Source organism: Mesoplodon densirostris, chromosome 10 (genome assembly GCF_025265405.1).
Source record: "Mesoplodon densirostris isolate mMesDen1 chromosome 10, mMesDen1 primary haplotype, whole genome shotgun sequence".
NCBI lineage: Eukaryota > Metazoa > Chordata > Mammalia > Artiodactyla > Ziphiidae > Mesoplodon > Mesoplodon densirostris.
In genome coordinates, this window is record NC_082670.1 from 108,503,691 (window position 1) to 108,527,057 (window position 23,367).

The 23,367-nt window shown below is 45.0% G+C and overlaps 1 protein-coding gene across 1 annotated transcript in view; it reads right to left on the bottom strand.

Annotated features, from left to right (window-relative positions):
- Nucleotides 1-20,862, bottom strand: part of CFAP92 (cilia and flagella associated protein 92 (putative)) — a 278,953-nt gene extending 258,091 nt beyond the window's left edge. Inside the window, exons 1-6 of the mRNA XM_060111509.1 lie at nucleotides 20,601-20,862; nucleotides 16,128-16,318; nucleotides 15,303-15,515; nucleotides 11,765-11,894; nucleotides 10,796-10,871; nucleotides 1,322-1,443 (exon numbers count right to left, since the gene is read on the bottom strand). Coding sequence (XP_059967492.1) covers nucleotides 1,322-1,443; nucleotides 10,796-10,871; nucleotides 11,765-11,894; nucleotides 15,303-15,515; nucleotides 16,128-16,318; nucleotides 20,601-20,862 — 994 coding nt within the window. The remainder of the gene's footprint in view (nucleotides 1-1,321; nucleotides 1,444-10,795; nucleotides 10,872-11,764; nucleotides 11,895-15,302; nucleotides 15,516-16,127; nucleotides 16,319-20,600) is intronic.
- Nucleotides 20,863-23,367: the final 2,505 nt, after the last annotated feature.

Here is a 23,367-nt window from a genome sequence, read left to right on the forward strand (position 1 = left end):
AGGTAGAAGGGGCTGGACTGAGATGTACTGACCCCAATAAATCTCAGAAATAAAGTCGAGAGAAAGAGGAAGCTGCTGTTAAATACGCATGCGTGAAGACATTTCTGTAACTCATGAAACCAAAAATCACTACAATGTTGTGTGAACGTGTGAGAAAGAGGGGGGCGGGGGGGGTTACACCGATTTCTAGGCGAGGGTGTCTGTACACTTCTCAAAAGCATGGGAAGCCAAGAGCGTGTAAATTGTATCTGTAGCCTCTTATTTCTTTTAAAAAAAAGAAAGAAAGAAAAGAAAAAAGGAACAAGAAAGAAATAAAGGAAATATGGCAAAATATTAATACCTAAATTGTGGGTACATTGTTGTACATTTTTCTGTGTACTTTTCTCTACTTCAAAAAAAAAGCATGGCTTGAAAACCTCATTAAAATGCTTAAAGGACATTAAAAAGCACTCAGGCTGTTTAACCTGGAAAGAGAAAACTCGGAAGGAGTTGCAAGGTGTTCCTAGTCTTTTAGGACCTGAAAAACAGGACTGACATAACTCTCCTACATCTCCCACGGCCAGTGAGGAGCCTGACTCCAGAAGCTTCAGGGTTGGACTAGAACCGGGAAAAGCACATTGACTGAAGGTTAAGGAAATGATTTGCAGCAGTTACAGCTCAACGAATGGGAAACAGGAAGCAAGTGCCCCGGCTCTAGAATTTTCCACCTCATACTGGAAACACAACCGCTTGCTGAAACACTGCTGAGGAGATCCAGGCCAAGAACAAGGAGGTAAATTCAGGGACCTGAGGGTCCTTGCTGGGAGTCGGACACTCAGATCACATGCTTTCAGGAGTGCCATTTCCCTCATTCCACCGTAAGAAGCAAATGGCTTCTCATCTTCCAAAGAGAGCCTCTCCACCCTGGCACATCCCACATACCCACCCTACACAGCATCTATCACATAGAAGTGTATTTATTTATCTGGAAGTCTCTGGTCAATATTAGAGATTTTCATGTTTCCCATACACACAACACCATGGACCAGGAGCACAGAAATACTGGTGGAGTGGGAAAGGATGGGATGGGATGGGATGGGATGGGATGGGATGGGATGGGATGGGATGGGATGGGATGGGATGGGATAGGATGGGATGGATGGACAGACGGACGGACAGATGGATGAGGTGAGATGGACCGGGTAAGTCAAAATTGCATGTAGTAGTTTTCACTTTGGAATAATATTTGAATCTTATTGAAGTATCCTGAATTTGAAATATTTCATAATTCTTTTCCAGGTCTAGTTATACTATAAATTTCCAAAGTCCCATCCTAACTTACTTTGAAATTTTTGCTTTTCCAACAAGTTTGTTAAGCTGTTAAACGACGGCCTCTCAATTAACTTCTCCATCTCTGTCGTGGTTGCCCCTCCCAAAGAAATACCTGGTCTTGAAGTACCACATCTAGAAAATTCACAAAGAGAAAAATAAATGAAAGTGAGAAAAATCAGGGACCAGATCTAAGAATCTATTTATTGGACTGCATGTAAGCAGATTTTTAAAAATATAACACTGCATTCCTCTAACCCAGTGCTTCTCAAATTTCAACATGCATATGAATCACTGAATAAAATGCACATTGTGGTTCAGCAAGCCTCGGGTGGCCCTGAGATGCCCATTTCTAACAAGCTTGCAGTCATGCTGAGGCTGCCAGTCTGCAGACAAACTTGCATTATCATTATTGATGGAAAAATAATATATTTTATAAAAACCAACTGAAACTCTAAAATATTCAGGAATTCTTTTACAGGAATTATCCACAAAAACTACAGGAAGAAAAAAATCAACCCTATTAAAAGTCATAAAGGAGGGCTTCCCTGGTGGCTCAGTGGTTGAGAGTCCGCCTGCCGATGCAGGGGACACGGGTTTGTGCCCCAGTCCGGGAAGATCCCACGTGCCGCGGAGCGGCTGGGCCTGTGAGCCATGGCCGCTGAGCCTGCGCGTCCGGAGCCTGTGCTCCTCAACAGGAGAAGCCACAACAGTGAGAGGCCCGCGTACCACAAAAAAAAAAAAAAAGTCATAAAGGAGGAGCTGAATTAGGTGAAAAGATACACCATAATCATGGATGGGAGAACTTCGAAATGTAAAAATGTCAATTCACTACCCTAAGAAAACCATAATTCAAAAAGAGTCATGTACCAGTCCGTCCAATCAGAAAACTTGCACCAGCCTCTTAGATAGCCTGATCCACCACAGGGCTGACAGCAGAAGCAAGAAGAACTACAATCCTGCAGCCTGTGGAACAAAAACCACATTCACAGAAAGACAGACAAGATGAAAAGGCAGAGGGCTATGTACCACATGAAAGAACAAGATAAAACCCCCAAAAAACAACTAAATGAAGTGTGGAGATAGGCAACCTTTCAGAAAAAGAATTCAGAATCATGATACTGAAGATGATCCAGGACATCAGAAAAAGAATGGAGGCAAAGATCGAGAAGATGCAAGAAATGTTTAACAAAGACCTAGAAGCATTAAAGAACAAACAAACAGAGATGAACAATACAATAACTGAAATGAAAACTACACTTGAAGGAATCAATAGCAGAATAATTGAGGCAGAAGAACGGAGAAGTGACCTGGAAGACAGAATGGTGGAATTCACTGCTGCAAAACAGAATAAAGAAAAAAGAATGAAAAGAAATGGAGACAGCCTAGGAAACCTCTGGGACAACATTAAACGCAACAACATTCGCATTATAAGGGTCCCAGAAGGAGGAGAGAGAGAGAAAGGACCAGAGAAAATATTTGAAGAGATTATAGTCGAAAACTTCCCTAACATGGGAAAGGAAATAGTCACCCAAGTACAGGAAGCACAGAGGGTCCCATACAGGATAAACCCAAGGAGAAACATGCTGAGACACAGAGTAATCAAACTGGCAAAAATTAAAGACAAAGAAAAATTACTGAAAGCAGAAAGGGAAAAACAACAAATAACATACAAGGGAACTCCCACAAGGTTAACAACTGATTTCTCAGCAGAAACTCTACAAGCCAGAAGGGAGTGGCATGATATACTTAAAGTGATGAAAGGGAAGAACCGACAACCAAGATTACTCTACCTGGCAAGGATCTCATTCAGATTTGAGGGAGAAATCAAAAGCTTTACAGACAAGCAAAAACTCAGAGAATTCAGCACCATCAAACCAGCTCCACAACAAATGCTAAAGGAACTTCTCTAAGTAGGAAACACAAGAGAAGAAAAGTACCTACAAAAACAAACCCAAAACAATTAAGAAAATGGTCATAGGAACATACATATCGATAATTACCTTAAACCTGAATGGATTAAATGCTCCAACCAAAAGACACAGGATCGCTGACTGGATACAAAAACAAGAGCCATATATATGCTGTCTACAAGAGACCCACTTCAGACCTAGGGACACATACAGACTGAAAGTGAGGGGATGGAAAAAGATATTCCATGCAAATGGAAATCAAAAGAAAGTATACTCATATCAGATAAAATAGACTTTAAAATAAAGAATGTTACAAGAGAAAAGGACACTACATAATGATCAAGGAATCAATCCAAGAAGAAGATATAACAGTTATAAACATATATGCACACAACACAGGAGCACCTCAATACATAAGGCAACTGCTAACAGCTATAAAAGAGGAAATCGACACTTACACAATAATAGTGGGGGACTTTAATATCTCACTTACACCACTGGACAGATCATCCAAAATGAAAATAAATAAGGAAACAAGCTTTAAATGACACAATAGACCAGACAGATTTAATTGATATTTATAGGACGTTCCATCCAGAAACAGCAGATTACACTTTCTTCTCAAGTGCGCATGGAACATTCTCCAGGATAGATCACATCTTGGGTCACAAATCCAGCCTCAGGAAATTTAAGAAAACTGAAATCATATCAAGCATCTTTCCTGACCACAACGCTATGAGATTAGAAATGAGTTACAGGGAAAAGTACGTAAAAAACACAAACACGTGGAGGCTAAACAATACGTTACTAAGTAACCAAGAGATCACTGAGGAAATCAAAGATGAAATAAAAAAATACCTAGAGACAAATGACAATGAAAACACGACGATCCAAAACCTATGGGATGCAGCAAAAGCAGTTCCAAGAGGGAAGTTTATATCTATACAACTCTACCTCAAGAAACAAGAAAAATCTCAAATAAAAAATCTAACCTTATACCTAAAGAACCTAGAGAAAGAAGAACAAACAAAACCCAAAATTAGCAGAAGGAAAGAAATCATAAAGATCAGAGCAGAAATAAATGAAACAGACACAAAGAAAACAATTGCAAAGATCAATAAAACTAAAAGCTGGTTCTTTGAGAAGATAAACAAAATTGATAAACCATTAGCCAGACTCATCAAGAGGGAGAGGACTCAAATCATTACAATTAGAAATGAAAAAGAAGTTACAACAGACACCACAGAAATACAAAGCATCCTAAGAGACTACTACAAGCAACTCTATGCCAATAAAATGGACAACCTGGAAGAAATGGACAAATTCTTAGAAAGGGATAACCTTCCAAGACTGAACCAGGAAGAAATAGGAAATATGAACAGACCAATCACAAGTAATGAAACTGAAACTGTGATTAAAAATCTTCCAACATGGGCTTCCCTGGTGGCACAGTGGTTGAGATTCTGCCTGCTAATGCAGGGGACACGGGTTCAAGCCTTGGTTTGGGAGGGTCCCACATGCTGTGGAGCAACTAGGCCCCTGAGCCACAACTACTGAGCCTGCTCATCTGCAGCCTGTGCTCCACAACAAGAGAGGCCGTGATAGTGAGAGGCCCGTGCTCCGCGATGAAGAGTGGCCCCCAGAGTGGCCCCCGCTTGCCACAACTAGAGAAAACCCTCGCACAGAAACAAAGACCCAACACAGCAAAAATTAATTAATTAATTAATAAACTCCTACCCCCAACATCTTAAAAAAAAATCTTCCAACAAACAAAAGTCCAGTACCAGATGGCTTCATAGGTGAATTCTATCAAACATTTAGAGAAGAGCTAACACCCATCCTTCTCAACCTCTTCCAAAAAATTAGAGGAAGAAATACTCCCAAACTCATTCTATGAGGCCACCATCACCCTGATACCAAAACCAGACAAAGATACTACAAAACAAGAAAATTACAAACCAATATCACTGATGAATATAGATGCAAAAAATCCTCAACAAAATACTAGCGAACAGAATCCAACAACACATTAAAAGGATCATACACCATGATCAAGTGGGATTTATCCCAGGGATGCAAGGATTCTTCAATATATGCAAATCAATCAATGTGATACACCATATTAACAAATTGAAGAATAAAAACCAAATGATCATCTCAATAGATGCAGAAAAAGTTTTGACAAAATTCAACACCCATTTATGATAAAAAAAAAAAACTCTCCAGAAAGTGGGCATAGAAGGAACCTACATCAACATAATAAAGGCCGTATATGACAAACCCACAGCAAACATCATTCTCAATGGTGAAAAACTGAAAGCATTTCCTCTAAGATCAGGAAAAAGACAAGGATGTCCACTCTCACAACTATTATTCAACATAGTTTTGGAAGTCCTAGCCATGGCAATCAGAGAAGAAAAAGAAATAAAAGGAATACAAATTGGAAAAGAAAAACTGTCACTGTTTGCAGATGGCATGATACTATACACAGAGAATCCTTTAAATGCCACCAGAAAACTACTAGAGCTAATCAATGAATTTGGTAAAGTTGTAGGATACAAAATTAATGCACAGAAATCTCTTGCATTCCTATACACTAATGATGAAAAATCTGAAATAGAAATTATGGAAACAGTCCCATTTACCATTTCAACTAAAAGAATAAAATACCTAGGAATAAACCTACCTAGGGAGACAAAAGACCTGTATGCAGAAAAGTATAAGACACTGATGAAAGAAATTAAAGATGATACCAACAGATGGAGAGATATACCATGTTCTTGGATTGGAAGAATCACTATTGTGAAAATGACTATACTACCCAAAGCAATCTACAGATTCAATGCAATCCCTATCAAATTACCAATGGCATTTTTATGGAACTAGAACAAATCATCTTAAAATTTGTATGGAGACACAAAAGACCCCGAAGAGCCAAAGCAGTCTTGAGGGAAAAAAACGGAGCTGCAGGAATCAGACTCCCTGACTTCAGACTATATTACAAAGCAACAGTAATCAAGACAATATGGTACTGGCACAAAAACAGAAACATAGATCAATGGAACAAGATAGAAAGCCCAGAGAAAAACCTACGCCACCTACAGTCAACTAATCTATGACAAAGGAGGCAAGGATATACAATGGAGAAAAGACAGTCTCTTCAATAAGTGGTGCTGGGAAAACTGGACAGCTACATGTAAAAGAATGAAATTAGAACACTCCCTAACACCAAACACAAAAATAAACTGACAATGGATTCGAGACCTAAATGTAAGACCAGACATTATAAAACTCTTAGAGGAAAACATAGGAAGAACACTCTTTGACATAAATCGCAGCAAGATCTTTTTTTTTTTTTTTTTTTTTTTTTTGCTGTATGCGGGCCTCTCACTGCTGTGGCCTCTCCCGTTGCGGAGCACAGGCTCCGGACACACAGGCTCCGCAGCCATGGCTCGCGGGCCCAGCCGCTCCGCGGCACATGGGATCTTCCGGGATCGGGGCACGAACCCGTGTCCCCTGCATCGGCAGGCGGACTCTCAACCACTGCGCCACCAGGGAAGCCCAGCAAGATCTTTTTTGATCCACCTCCTAGAGTAATGGAAATAAAAACAAAAATAAACAAATGGGACCTAATGAAACTTCAAAGCTTTTGCACAGCAAAGGAAACTACAAACAAAACGAAAAGACAACCCCCAGAATGGGAAAAAATATTTGCAAACAAATCAATGGACAAAGGATTAATCTCCAAAATATATAAACAGCTCATTCAGCTCAATATTAAAGAAACAAACAACCCAATCCAGAAATGGGCAGAAGACCTAAACAGACATTTCTCCAAAGGAGACATACAGATGGCCGAGAAGCACATGAAAAGCTGCTCAACATCACTAATTATTAGAGAAATGCAAATCAAAACTACAATGAGGTATCAACTCACACCAGTTAGAATGGGCATCATCAGAAAATGTACAAACAACAAATGCTGGAGAGGGTGTGGAGAAAAGGGAACCCTCTTGCACTGTTGGTGGGAATGTAAATTGATACAGCCACTATGGAGACCAGTATGGAGGTTCCTTAAAGAACTAAAAATAGAATTACCATATGATCCAGCAATCCCACTACTGGGCAGATACCCATAGAAAACCATAATTGAAAAAGACCCATGCACCCCAGTGTTCACTGCAGCACTGTTTACAACAGCCAGGTCATGGAAGCAACCTAAATGCCCATTGACAGATGAATGGATAAAGAAGATGTGGTACATATATACAATGGAATATTACTCAGCCATAAAAAGGAACGAAATTGAGTCATTTGTTGAGATGTGGATGGATCTAAAGACTGTCATACAGAATGAACTAAGTCTGAAAGCGAAAAACAAATATCGTATGTTAACGCACATATGTGGAACCTAGAAAAATGGTACAGATGAACCGGTTTGCAGGGCAGAAGTTGAGACACAGATGTAGAGAACAAACGTATGGACACTATGGGGGGGAAACCTCGGTGGGGTGGGGATGGTGGTGTGCTGAATTGGGCGATTGGGATTGACATGTATACACTGATGTGTATAAAATTAATGACTAATAAGAACCTGCAGTATAAAAAAACAAACAAACAAAAAAAGCAACTAATACTAAACTTTCTTTGGGTTATTTGTATGGAAATATGTTAATATAAATGTTTCAGACATAACATGAAATTTCTAAAAATCTTATATGTTCTGGTATAATGTTATAAGTCATAATTCTAGTTATTACTTTAAAGTGTATATCTCAGAAATAACTAAATTTCCTTGTCAATTGCATTATTATGAACTTTCATCAAATCTTTAACCGTGGTCATTTTTAAGTCTTTTGTCATTTACAGACAGTTCTGGGTGTACTCTGATGCTTTTGCAAAAATGTTCCTATAAAGAGGTTTCATCTTCAAGGAATTCATGGAAAAGACTCTGACAAGTACAGGTTTCTGGTAACTGACTATACTGCTGAACTGAACGAATAAGCATTTTCAGAACTCTAATGGAAAACTGATGAATTCATCAAAGTGCTAACAAAAGATCAAGATAAAAAAAATTAATTATATGGGACTGAGTGAACTGATGATGATTATAATTTTTGTGACTTTCTGTTTGATAAAAAAAATCCCCCCCCAAAAAATAAAAAGGACACACGCACCCCAATGTTCATTGCAGCACTATGTACAATAGCCAGGTCATGGAAGCAACCTAAATGCCCATAGACAGACGAATGGATAAAGAAGATGTGGGACATACATACAATGGGATATTATTCAACCATAAAAAGGAACGAAATTGGGTCATTTTTTGAGACGTGGATGGATCTAGAGATTGTCATACAGAGTGAAGTAAGTCAGAAAGAGAAAAACAAATATCGTATATTAACGCGTATATGTGGAACCTAGAAAAATGGTACAGATGAACCGGTTTGCAGGGCAGAAATTGAGACACAGATGTAGAGAACAAACGTATGGACACCAATGGAGGAAAGTGGCGGGGGGTGGGGGTGGTGTGATGAACTGGACGATTGGGATTGACATGTATACACTGATGTGTATAAAACTGATGACTAATAAGAACCTGCTTAATAAAAAAATAAAATAAGGGGCCTCCCTGGTGGCGCAAGTGGTTGAGAGTCCGCCTGCCGATGCAGGGGATACGGGTTCGTGCCCCGGTCTGGGAGGATCCCATATGCCGCGGAGCGGCTGGGCCCGTGAGCCATGGCCGCTGAGCCTGCGCGTCCGGAGCCTGCGCATCTGGAGCCTGTGCTCCGCAACGGGGGAGGCCACAACAGTGAGAGGCCCGCATACCACAAAAAAAAATAAATAAATAAATAAATAAATAAATAAATAAAATAAAATAGGGCTTCCCTGGTGGCGCAGTGGTTGAGAGTCCACCTGCCGATGCAGGGGACACGGGTTCGTGTCCCGGTCCGGGAGGATCCCACATGCCGTGGAGCGGCTGGGCCCGTGAGTCATGGCCGCTAAGCCTGTGCGTCCAGAGCCTGTGCTCCACAACGGGAGAGGCCACAACAGTAAGAGGCCCACGTAACGCAAAAAATAAATAAATAAATAAATAAATAAATAAAATAAAATAAAATTCAAAAATTTTTAAAATATCTGTTGTTGATGATAATAATACTGTTGGATTATTATCACTGTCCACACAGACATAAAAAAAAACCAAAAACACAAAAAGAGTCACGTACCACAATGTTCACCACAGCACTATTTACAATAGCCAGGACATGGAAGCAACCTAGGTGTCCATCGACAGATGAATGAATGAAGAGGATGTGGCACACATATACAATGGAATATTACTCAGCCATAAAAAGAAACGAAATTGAGTTATTTGTAATGAGGTGGATGGACCTGGAGTCTGTCATACAGAGTGAAGCGAGTCGGAAAGAGAAAAACAAATACCGTATGCTAACACATATATATGGAATCTAAAAAAAAATGTTTATGAAGAACCCAGGGGCAGGATGGGAATAAAGACACAGACCTACTAGAGAATGGACTTGAGGACACGGGGAGGGGGAAGGGTAAGCTGTGACAAAGCAAGAGAGTGGCATGGACATATATACACTACCAAACGTAAAATAGATAGCTAGTGGGAAGCAGCCACATTGCACAGGGAGATCAGCTCAGTGCTTTGTGACCACCTAGAGGGGTGGGATAGGGAGGGTGGGAGGCAGGGAGACGCAAGAGGGAAGAGATATGGGGATACATGTATATGTATAGCTGATTCACTTTGTTATAAAGCAGAAACTAACACACCATTGTAAAGCAATTATATTCCAATAAAGATCTTAAAAATATATATATATATATTCTTGGGGGGGGAAAAGTCCATTCTCCCCAAATTAATCTGTAAATTCCTGCAAAAAAATTTTTTAATCGACACTTTAAAACATGTTCTGAGTCACGTTGCTGTACAGAAGAAATTAACACAACATTGTAAATCAACTATAATTCAATAAAATTTTCGAAAAAAATGACATGTTCACTGGTTCTTCCCATCCTATCCCGTCAAGCCACCAGCTGGGCCTCCATTCTCCCTGACTCCCCACGGCATCTGAGAAGCCTCCTTCGCTGGACCCTCATTAGGCTACAGGAGGCTCCAAGAGCAACCGCACTCTCAACAGGAAAGGCTGTGGACTCAGTCATCTGAAGGTGTGGGCTGGGATCCTGGCGTTACCAACACTCTCAAGATGACCAAGAATTCTACTTCTATAACTTTGTAAAAATCACGTAACCTCTCAGTCACTTTATGGAGAAAATGGAGATGGTAATACCACCCCACAGAGTGATAATGCTGATGATTAAATGCGATACAGTAACGCACACAAAAGCATGGTGCCCGATGCACAACACACACTCAAAGGCACAGCATGCCTCTCTCTCCGTTCCGTTCATCTCAGCTGGACTGCGTGAGATCGAACATAACTGAAGTTACCAAAAATCGACATGACGCTGGGTGAGAATCTGTGGGGCAAGTACAAGAGGGGGTTCCACTCCCACACCCCAAAATAACACAGGGCCATCCTTACTGTACTGTGTCAAGATCTTCCATCCTGAGCAGCTCTTCATCGTCCTCGGTGGTCTTGGGAAGAGTTGCCTTTTCTGCTGGGTGAGAAGCCAGTAATATTAGCCAGCGTCTCGAAACTTCCTGTTCTATACGATTTCACTAAGGCACATGCAATGCCAGCCCCATGGGGAACAGTCCCCAAGCATTCAGTAAAAAGGTCTGTCAATAATACATGAGTAATGAATGAATACACAGAATAACTATGGTTACTTTGGACAAATGGAGGCAAGAGAAGGCCTCTAGGTCCTTATCTAACCCCCCAGAGAACAAAAAAGAAAAGTCTATCATCTGTTCAACTGTCCACTTCAGCACCGTAGAGAATACTGAACACCCCCCGCCAAGATTCCTAAGTTCCCACCAACAGGGAATAGTTAAGCACATTACAGTGCCGCCAGCAGAGGAAATATTACAAAGTCACCACAGATGAAGTTTACGGAAAGTTCTTAAGGAAACAGGACAGTGCATGTGATGGAGTAATCTCAGAACAGAAAATTAGGTGTCCAGAATAACTTCATCCATGTAAAAAAAAAATCTTAGCACAAAAACAAAAGAGTTGCCATAATATGAAAACGAAAGTATTACGTTTGTTCCTGGTGACAGCACGATAGATTGTTTTATAACATGTTACGGAAAAACCCGAGCGAACTTTTTGGCCAACCCAGCATATTCACTGAATATTCTAAAAAACAAACAAAAAAAGATGTACCTAACTTCTACGGCTAGGAAAGGATTGGTTTTTTTTTTTTTTCGTAAGTCACAAAAATGAAAGAGCAAGAATCCACGATGAAAGAGTCGCACAGGGAGAGCCGCGCCCGCTTCGGAGGGTGAAGAGGCGCAGTGCAGCCAGAGCACACGCGGGGCGGACTCCAGTGCACACGCGCCACTCCAGCTACGCCAACCAACCACCGTCCCTGCCGGGGTCTCCACTCACCATGTCCAGACCTTAAGCATTTTCTTGCTTTTTCTGGCTTCCCTGGTGTGTGGTCCTGATGCAGCTTCTCTTTGACGTGAATGCCCTGTTCAGATGATCTTCTCTGACTTAAAACCAAATGTTTCACCTCCTCTAGAATGCAGGAGAAGAAAGCATCATGGACTCAATCAGAAATACACACTGATACCCACGCTGTGACAATCACTCTCCTGGTGCTGGACGAATAAGGGAGGCAAGGCCGCCGCCCTCCTGGAGCTGCTGCCTGGGGAGCTGCTTCAAAACACCAGGAAATGCAAACCTCAACCGGCAATGGCTTCTCCCAAACTAGGTCACTAAGCACTCGGTATCTGTTGTTGCATTTGATGTTCACGCTGCACTCTAAGAAAGGCATCACCACCTTCCCATTTTATTGACGATTAAGTCACTCTCCTGTGGTCAGAGAGCTGATCCTTTACCAAAGTGAGGACAATCCCCAGCAAGGGTGACACCCCTCCGTGTCTTTCACGTCCATCAGTGTGGGGCTTTGCACGCACACAGCAGCAGCCAACAAAGAGAATGACAAATGCCGTATGATATCACTTGTATGTGGAATGTAAAATATGACACAAATGAACCTGTCTATGAAACAGAAACAGACTCACAGACACAGAGAACAGACTGGTGGTTGCCAAGGGGCAGACGGTTGGGGGAGGGAAGGATTGAGAGTTTAGGGTTCACAGCTGTAAGCTATTATACATAGAATGGATAGCAACAAGGCCCTACTGTAGAGCACAGGGAACTATAGTCAATATCCTATGATTATGATAAACCATAATGGAAAAGAATATTTTTAAAATGAAAAATGTATACGCAAATAACTGAATCACTTTAGTGTACAGCAGTGAACATTATAAATCAACTATACTTCAATTTAAAAAATACTGATTAAAGAAAGCTCCTCCAGGGCTTCCCTGGTGGCGCAGTGGTTGAGAGTCTGCCTGCCGATGCAGGGGACACGGGTTCGTGCCCCGGTCCGGGAGGATCCCACATGCCGCGGAGCGGCTGGGCCCGTGAGCCACGGCCGCTGAGCCTGCGCGTCCGGAGCCTGTGCTCCGCCACGGGAGAGGCCACAACAGTGAGAAGCCCACATACCGCAAAAAAAAAAAAAAAAAAAGCTCCTCCAAAATAATAAAAAAAAGAAGATAACTTCTTCAGTGGAAAAAGGCAGGACTTAAGACAGTATGCACACTGGATCCGTCTTTGTTAAAACTTTGTACCAGTTGTAAGATGCACAGGAAAATGTTACCAATGGCTGCCTCTGCTCAGACATCATATGATTTTAATTTTTTCTCCTTTTGGCTAATCTACTTCTAAATTGTTTTGCAAAGTGAATACACACTTATATTTTTAACGGAAAAAAATTAGTTAACTTAAGAGGCAGTGATGCCAGGCGTGGGACAGGGTTCAAGGAGGAGCAGTGGCCCCAACGATGCTCACAGCAAAAGGCCCGTGGGCCCTCACTGAAGGGCCCGTGACACCCGTCCTCCTCCCTTTTCCGGCCGGCTGATTCCATTTACCCTTCCAAACTTGTCTCCATGGCCCCTTCTCCAGGAAGTCCTCCTGGTACACCCACCCTGGCACCTCTGCTCCAGGGTAAGCCCCCTGCCAGGCAGATGTTTACCAGACGTTTGGGCTCGGCAGCTCTGGGGCAGGCCCTGGAATCTGCATTGAGGCTGCACTCCAGGTGCATCCAATGAAGGTGGTTTAGAGCCCACGCTCTGAGGACACGGGTCTTTCCTTTGGTCCAAGTGAGAAAAGAGAACTTGAATCCCATTTTCTCACCCAGGACTAGTAGTTTAGAGGCAAATCAGTGATTTTCAGCCAGGGGCGATTTTGCACCTGTGGACAATGTCTGAAGAAATTTCTAGTTGTCACAGCTGGGAGGCTAGTCCTGGCGTCTAGTGGGTAGAGGTCAGGGATGCTGCTAACAGTCCTCCAGTGCCCACGACGGCCCCTGCAACAAGGAACAATCCAACCCAAGATGCCAACACTGCCGAGGGTAAGAAACCCGGGATAGCAATGAAAGATTAAAACTCGGAAGCCCCAAGCCCCCAGGGTCAGGAAGGCTCTTTGAGGAGGGCAGGCTGGAAACCGGAGAAGAAACTTTCCAGTCACGCAAAACTGGGTTCTGATTCTGGCGCTGCCTCTCGCTACAAGCAAGTCCAGGCTTACTTTGCTCATGGAAAGTGGGGAGGGTTGTACTTGTCTGGAAGCCACGATCAGCAGCCGTAACAGCACCTCATTCCACCCATTCTCTGAAGCACGTCGACTTTACCTTCTAATATCTCTGAAAACTGGGATGTATCTTACAAGAATGCCACTCCATATTTTAAGTGGCAGCATTTTATTATAGCTTTAAAATTCCCTCTACAGGGGCTTCCCTGGTGGCGCACTGGTTGAGAATCTGCCTGCTAATGCAGGGGATACGGGTTCGAGCCCTGGTATGGGAGGATCCCACATGCCACGGAGTAACTGGGCCCGTGAGCCACAACTACTGAGCCTGAGCGTCTGCAGCCTATGCTTCGCAACAAGAGAGGCCGCAATAGTGAGAGGCCCACACACCACGATGAAGAGTGGCCCCCGCTTGCCAGAACTAGAGAAAGCCCTCGCACAGAAACAAAGACCCAACACAGCAAAAATAAATAAATTAATTAATAACCTCCTACCCCCACCATCTTCTAAAAAAAAATTCCCTCTACACAATGCAATCCTCCTTATTGCGGGGGGAGGGGGGCACACTCCCACCACCCTGCCCCCAGGCATCTGGCCAGATGAAGTAGGTGCCCAAGGTCACCATTAGCTCAGGATGGAGACAGGGTTCAATTCAGCTGCGTGACTTCAACCTAGACCTCTGTCCTTTGAGGGGAGTTTGAAAGGAGACTTTCTGGCACTGATACAACCTTTACACGAGGAAGAGTCTGAAGGGCCTAATGGAAACAGGGCTGTGGGACTTCTGAGTTTTCTGTTTCGTTTCTCGATAGCCTCTAATTTTTTTTGTTTAGGAAGCACACCAGACTCATCCTGGGACACAGGCCGGTGGTGAGTGCCCACCTCAGCACTGCCCGGAGTGGTGGCTGACGGGCAGCAAACAGACTTGGGGCACCCTTCCCATCGCCGCACATGTCCTGGAGGGAGGGGGTGTCACTGCACCGACAGATACCAGCGTGGACCCCAGGAAAACCAGATGCACCAAACGAGGAGATGCTGGCTGGCTTTTCTGCTGTTACCGGTGAGAAGCCACACGCCTCCGGAAACATTTCAAATCAAACATTAATGCCTGACTGGGGCTTCCTTGGTGGCGCAGTGGTTGAGAGTCCGCCTGCCGATGCAGGGGACACGGGTTCGTGTCCCGGTCCAGGAAGATCCCACATGCCGCAGAGAGGCTGGGCCTGTGAGCCACGGTCGCTGGGCCTGCATGTGCGGAGACTGTGCTCCGCAACGGGAGAGGCCACAACAGTGAGAGGCCCGCGTACCACACACACAAAAAAACATTAATGACTGACTTACCAAAAGATCCTGCATCTTCCAGAAACCCGGAAGGTTTTAATCGATAATGCTTGGCTTTTTTTGAAACCTTGTCCTTGGTGTCCCAGAGCCTCAGGGTGATTTTGTGAAAATTTATTTTCTTTAGTAACTCCTTTGTCACGTTGATGTTAAAACTTTGGGTCCACGACACCCAGACCTTGTCCCCTTCTTGCCATGGCCTGATGGTCTGTGTAAAAGGACAAGAGACTCTCAGTGTTGAAAGCTCAGAGGCCAAGATCTGACTGCTGCCACGATGTGGCAGGCCCTGCCTTCTGCTTGTCTGTCTGTGCATCCCACTCCCTCCTGGCTCCCAACTCACATAGGGAATCAGGAAATGGGTGCCACAGACAGGGGCCTGCACGCCTCTGGGTTGCTCGGAAAAATAAAGTAAAAGCAATTCCCTGCAAAGAGTGTCCCTCCCAGGGACTCCCCATCCTGACCCAGAGCCCTGCCCCAGGTGGGAGTGTGCCTGTGTGTGCGGGTGGCGGGTGTTCACACACACGTACTCATGTGTACACACAGAAAGAAATAACACGAGCTGCCAAAACTTTTGAAACACCAAAGAAATTATGAGGTAAAAATACCTTCATAGAAAATCATAGAGTTGCTATCTATATTATTAGGTTTGTGCAGATTCCCATTCAGTAGGCCTAGAGTGGCAACCGAGATCCTACATTTCTAGCAAGTTCCAGGGAAAGTGAGCATCCACTGTGGCTCTTGCTATTTCTTGTGGGTATCAGACTATATGCAAGGCCACACACACACACACACACACACACACACACACACACACACTCACCTTTATTCCTGAATCCAGGAACACTTTGGCCAAGGCTGGAAACACCACCACATCGACCTTTTTAGGCTCCCCATCATCAGGCAGGAGGAAGTATTCAATGTGGTAGTAATGGCGAACCTTTGCAATAGGTTTGTCCATTTTAGGCTGTCTCCTGTATTTTTCAACCAAACTTGAACATTTTCCTTTGTGACCTAGAAGATACAGATGTAATGAGACTTGTTCTAACCTCACGTGGGAAAGCAGACCCGTCTCCACGATTCCCTGGAACCAAGAAGAGCCCAAGGCTGGCGGAGGTGCCGTGTGCAGACTCCCCACTGCCACCCACTTGGAGTTAAGATGCATGTCCGGTCCTCCCAGCCACCAGAGGAGCAGCCCCAGGGCTGGAAGCCAGTGTGTGGAATTATAGCGCGTGACTCCGAGGTGAGCATCTCCTTAAATTTTTTTACTGTAGGCACTTACCTGCCTGCCCCTAGTCTCGACAGTAAGAGGAAGGTTAAAAAAAACCCAAAAAATCCCATCAATACAGGGTAGGATAAATTAGACACATATGATGGAATACTATATAGGTGTTTAAAACAAATGACAACAAAGTAAAACCAGGTCTGCTCATATCCTGTAAGATATCTAAGAGGTGCCATCAAATTTTTAAAGAGCAAGTTGTAGAACAGGATCCATAGGATCTCATTTCCCTTAAGTAAACAACTTACATAAACATTCATAAATAAATTCATAACTATTTATGTATTGAATGAAAAAACATCGAAGCTAGAATTTTATATCCAGCCAAAGATAGATCCTTCGAAGGTACTGGCGTCATAAAAATACTCTCAGGCAAGGTCTCATAAGTTGAGGTGCACAGCAATCTATTTTGTAAACGCCTTTGGAATAAGTGCCAAACTAAGAAAAACAAATCTAGGAGATGCTGCAAGAGATGTGAGGATTAAAGGTAATCAAATAAGCACCAGTTTTCTTTTGGGTGGTATTTGCAGATGTCTTTTTCCAGACTCTTTTGCTTGATATCAACTGACCAAAGATAAAAAGCACCATTATGGATAGAGGAGGTCACACACAATAACCAAAAATTCAATTCGCCAGGAAGATAGGTCAATTCTAAAACATGGTATACACCCAACCAAATAGCCTCCAAAATATCTGAAGCAACCATCAACAGAACTAAAAGGAAAAGTTGAAATTAATCATCATGGGGAGATATTTCAGGCAGAACAACAAAAAAAGACATATCAAAAAATGGAGTACTTCTTGATATATCTAGGAATACACCTACCTAAGGAGGCAAAAGACCAGTACTCCAAAAACTATAAGACACTGATGAAAGAAATCAAAGACGTCACAAACAGATGGAAAGATATACCACATGTTCTTGGATTGGAAGAGTCAATATTGTTAAAATGACCATAATATCTAAGGCAATCTACAGATTCAACACAATCCCTATTAAACTGTCAATGGCATTTTTCACAGAACTAGAACAAAAAATTTTTTAATTTGTATGGAAACACAAAAGACCCTGAAATCTTGAGAAAGAATGGAGCTGGAGGAATCATGCTCCCTGACTTCAGACTATACAACAAAGCTACAGTGATCAAAACAGTATGGTACTGGCACAAAAACAGACACAGAGATTAACGGAACAGGACAGAAAGCCCAGAAACAAACCCATGCATTTATGGTCAATTAATCTATGACAAAGGAGGCAAGAATATACGTTGGAGATAAGACAGTCTCTTCAATAAGTGGTAAGTGGTGCTGGAAAAACTGGACAGCTACGTGTAAAAGAATGAACTTAGAACATTCTCTAACACAAAAACAAACTCAAAGTGGATTAAAGAGCTACACGTAAGACAGGATACTATAAAACTCCTAGAGGAAAACAGAGGCAGAACACTCTTTGACATAAATCGCAGCAATATTTTTTTGGATCCGTCTTCTAGAGTGATGGAAATAAAAACAAAAATAAACAAATGGGACCTAATTCAGCTTAAAAGCCTTTACAAAGCAAATGAAACCATAAACAAAATGAAAAGAAAACCTAAGGTCTGGGAGCAAATATTTGCAAATGATGATACCAACAAGGGATTAATTTCCAAAATTTACAAACAGCTCATGCAGCTCAATATCAAAAAAACAAACAATGTAATGAAAAAATGGGCAGAAGACATAAGTAGACATTTCTCCAAGAAGACATATAGTTGGCCAGCAAGCACAGGAAAAGATGCTCAATGTCACTCATTATTCGAGAAATGAAAAATTGAAACTACAATGAGGCATCACCTCACACCAGTCAGAATGGCCATCATTAAAAATCCACAAACAGGGGCTTCCCTGGTGGTGCAGTGGTTGAGAGTCCGCCTGCCGATGCAGGGGACATGGGTTCGTGCCCCAGTCCGGGAAGATCCCACATGTCATAGAGAGGCTGGGCCCGTGAGCCATGGCCGCTTAGCCTGTGTGTCCGGAGCCTGTGCTCCATAACGGGAGAGGCCACAACAGTGAGAGGCCCACGTACCGCAAAAAAAAAAAAGAAAAAAAGAAAATCCACAAACAGGGCTTCCCTGGTGGCACAGTGGTTGAGAGTCCACCTGCCGATGCAGGGGACACAGGTTCATGCCCCAGTCCGGGAAGATCCCACATGCCACGGAGCGGCTGGGCCCGTGAGCCATGGCCACTGAGCCTGCGTGTCCAGAGCCTGTGCTCCACAATGGGAGAGGCCACAATAGTGAGAGGTCCGCATACAGCAAAAAAAAAAAAAAAATCCACAAACAGTAAATGCTGGAGAGGGTGTGGAGAAAAGGGAACCCTCCTACACTGTTGGTGGGAATGTAAATTGGTGCAGCCACTGTGGAGAACAGTATGGAGGTTCATTAAAAAACTAAAAATAGAGTTACCATATGATCCTGCAATCCCATTCCTGGGCATAGATCTGGAGAAAACTCTAATTCAAAAAGATACATGCGGGCCTCCCTGGTGGCGCAAGTGGTTGAGAGTCCGCCTGCCGATGCAGGGGATACGGGTTCGTGCCCCGGTCTGGGAGGATCTCATATGCCGCGGAGCGGCTGGGCCCGTGAGCCATGGCCGCTGGGCCTGCGCGTCTGGAGCCTGTGCTCCGCAGCGGGGGAGGCCACAACAGTGAGAGGCCCGCGTACAGAAAAAAAAAAAAAAAGATACATGCACCTCAGTGTTCATAGCAGCACTGTAGACAATAGCCAAGACATGGAAGCAACCTAAATGTCCATTGACAGAAGAATGGATAAAGAAGATGTGGTATATATATACAATGGAATATTACTCAGCCAGGAAAAGAATGAAATAATGCCATTTTCAGAAACATGGATGGACCTAGAGATGATCACATTAAGTGAAATAACTCAGACAAAGACAAATATTGTATGATATCACTTAGATGCAGAACCTAAAAAAATGAAACAAATGAACTTATTTACAAAACAGAATTAGACTCACAGACATAGAAAACAAACTTATGGTTACCAAAAGGGATAGTAGGGGAGGGGAGATAAATTAGGAGGTTGGGATTAACATATACACACCACTATATATAAAATTGATAAACAACAAAGACCTACTGTATAGCACAGGGAACTATACTCCATATCTTGTAATAACCTACAATGGAAAAAAATCTGAAAAAGAACATACATGACTGAATCACTTTGCTGTACACTTGAAACTAAGACAACATTGTAAATTAACTATATTTCATTTAAAAAGCTGATATTAAAAAAAAGATAGTCTACCTTAAAAAAAGTGGAGCACTTTTCTCTGCCCTTAATCTTGGGGTTCAACCATGTGCCTTGCTTTGGCCAATAAAATGTCTGCAGGTGGGAGGTGTCCAAAGACCTGAAGAGTGCTGGGGTGACTGGGCTTGCCCTCTTTTGTGCCCTGCCTTTCCAAGACAGGAATGCGTCTGGGTTGCCCACACATCCGAGAGGAGGATGAGAGAGACGGAAGCAAGGCAGAGCTACTGCAGGAAGCCCAGCCTAGATCAGCTGGCCCGCTCACCCAGGCATTTCTGTTTGAAGCCAATGAAATAGGGAGTTGTTTGCATTTGTTACACAGCGTTTTTTGGCAGTAGCTGATTACCTCTGCACTCAGAGATTGTGATCCAATAATCTGAGAGTCTGTATTTAAACAAGGAATTCGATGATGCACAACCAGCTTACGGGGGAAAAAAATGCCTTCACCTCTCCGTCATTTCTTTATCTGCAAAAAGCAGAAATAACATCACCTGCTTCTTGGGGTTTTGAGAGGACTGAGTCTGTGAAGCCCATACAACTGTTCCTTGCCTGGACCACAGTGGGCCCTAAAGTGGCAGTTTCTTTCCTGACCTCTGCTCCTGTCACTGGCCACCCTACTTAGGGAGCCAGCAGAGGGGGCACAGGTGCCCTACACTTCTGGGAGAGGGTCACTGGTACACCCCCTCTCTGCTGTCACACTTACCCGCAGTCACTGGGAAGGCCAGAGAGATGATGAACTTGCAGGGGACGATGTGGGGCACGTCCGAGTCGAAGGTGCTGGCAGGCCCTTCTGAGGACTCGCCGCTGCACTGGTGGCCGGTGGCCGACTCCTGGGCCCAGGCCCTAACCTTCAGGTTCTCCTCCACTTCACACTCGCTCCCGGACTGGTCAAAGCTGCCCATGGAGGACACGGCCGCCATGCGCGCCTGGTTCTCATCCTCCCACCCACAGGCGCGCAGCCACATGCTGCAGGGCGGCCCACGCGGCCGGCACTCCCGGCTGGAAGGAAAAAAAGGCACTGCCGTCACCACCATTGCTCCCAGGAGGGAAGCCCTGCCTGCCCCCTCCTCCCCCCCCCGTGCCTTGCCCTGTTCCGGGCTGAGCAGCCAAGGCCTCAGACACTGCCTGGCACACAGCGGGCACTCAACAAAGATTAGATGAACCTCAGAGAATGGTGCCGTCAGTAATCGTGATAATCAGCAAAGCCAGCGTCTCCAAATTGAGTCCCGTCCTCCCGGCCCCAGCTGTTCCTCCTTTCACGATCAGAGTTAATCATTCAGCACGTCTGGAATGCCGGCTCCAGGTGAGTGCAATTCCCCAAGAACCACAAGGGAGGGGGTGGGGGTGAGGGCCTCGGGTTAGCTGTGCCAAAGCACAATATGACCTTGGTTTGGGGACAGCACGCGCAAGAGCCTGGTGAGGCCAAGGAGGGCGAGGACCCCGAGGCAAGACCCGACCGAGCACTGAGTACTGGGCTCAGGGCACAAGCGCCCTCCATGGACGCCGCGCGCCAGCAGACGCTAAGAAGGGGCTGCGCAGCTGGAGCGGGGGCCGGGGCGGATGGGGGGGGTACCTGCGGCACCAATGAGCGGACGCGCTGGGAAGCCGCGTGGGCTCAGACGACGGCGTCGGTCAGCTCGCACAGCAGCTGCACAGCCTCCTCAGCCTCCTCAGCGAGGAGGCTCAGAGGACCTGGTCTGTCCATCCGCGCAGGGAGGCCCGCAGGAGCCGCCTCGCCGCTATATTTGGCTGCGGTTGCTAGGAGACGCGCGTGGCCACAGCCCCGGGGCGGGGCTCCTCTCCTGGGGGCGGGGCTTCCCGCCTCAGCCGCTGGTCCCAGGCCAGGTGCCCAGACAAGGTCCGGCAGAGAGGTGTATACAAATGCAGAACCAGCTGCCTTCATGCCTTCAGTTATTCGCTTATCCACTCAGTCTTTTTTTTTTTTTTTTTTTTTTGGATGTGGACCTTTTTTTTTGCGGTACGCGGGCCTCTCACTGTTGTGGCCTCTCCCGTTGTGGAGCACAGGCTCCGGACGCGCAGGCTCAGCGGCCATGGCTCACGGGCCCAGCCGCTCCGCGGCATGTGGGACCCTCCCGGACCGGGGCACGATCCCGTGTCCCCTGCATCAGCAGGCGGACTCTCAACCACTGTGCCACCAGGGAAGCCCATGGATGTGGACCATTTTTTAAGTCTTTATTGAATGTTTTACAATACTGCTTTTTATGTTTTGGTTTTTTGTGTTTTTTGTGGGGTTTTTGGCCGTGAGGCATGTGCCATCTTAGCTCCCCGACCAGGGATCGAACCCGCACCCCCTTCATTGGAAGGCGAAGTCTTAACCACTGGACCGCCAGGGAAGCCCCCATTCAGTCTTTAAGGAATTCCTGCTCTGAACGTGAGCACCTATCATGCGCCTGAGCCTTACCTGCAGTACAGGGGAGAGGCATTGCCAGCTCCCCACTACAGCTCCACCAGCGGCCCCCTCCTGTTCTTTGATGAAGGCAAAGGAAGCACTGGGCTCTGCAAACTCAGATGACCCGACCCCACCCCACCCCCCATCCCTCTCTGGCATAGACTCTCTGCTTCTGTCACTGACGTCCGTCAAATATCATGAGAATTCTTTGTAGTCATCATGAGCCCCAAAGTCAGCGATGAGGAAAACGAGGCTTAGAGAGGTGAAGCGACTTGCCTGAGGTCACACAGGTATATATATGGCAGCACCGGATCGAAAGCCAGACTATCTGACGGGCACCCTGCCCCCCACCCCTAGGGGTCTAAGAGACCCCTAGCTGCTGCTCCCGATGTAGAAGACCACAGACCACCAAAGGGGCTGCAGCGGAGGGACACATCGCAGAAGCGACTGCCCAGAGGGGTTGGGGCAGGCTTCACGGAAGAGGTGACAAAAGCCAAACTGTGGGGTCTGCCAGGCGAGGAAAGCAAGAGAAGGCATTCCAGGCAGAGGACACAGCATATGCAAAGGCCAAGCGGAGTGAAAACGCGTGTCAAGTTCAGGGAAGGGATGATGAGGCTGGAGTGGCGCGCAGGGGCCCCGGTACCAAGCCCCTGGGCAGTAGTTTGTTCAAGCGAATGGGCGCGGAATCTCCACACACACTTCTCTGTTGCAGAAACTGAGGCTCTGACCTGAGACACAACCTACCTGTGGCCAAAGAGCAAAACTGTGGACGCAAGCCCCCTGCCTCCCAGTGCCCACCTCCCTAGGCCATCCCCAGGGGCTGGGGACAGTAGTTCAGTATTCCAGAATACTGCCCACTGACGGGGGCCCTCAGACATTCCTCAGGTTCGATCAGTCTAAAAAACAACCTTAAGAACAGCTGTGAGGGGAAGTCTCCAAATGGCAGTGAGGTCCCCTGGGGAGAAGGACTCAAGTTTCACCACTGAGTGCCATGACACCCTGTCCAGCAGCCTGCAGACTACCGTCCATAAGCAAGGAAGTACTAAAAAGACACACCCAG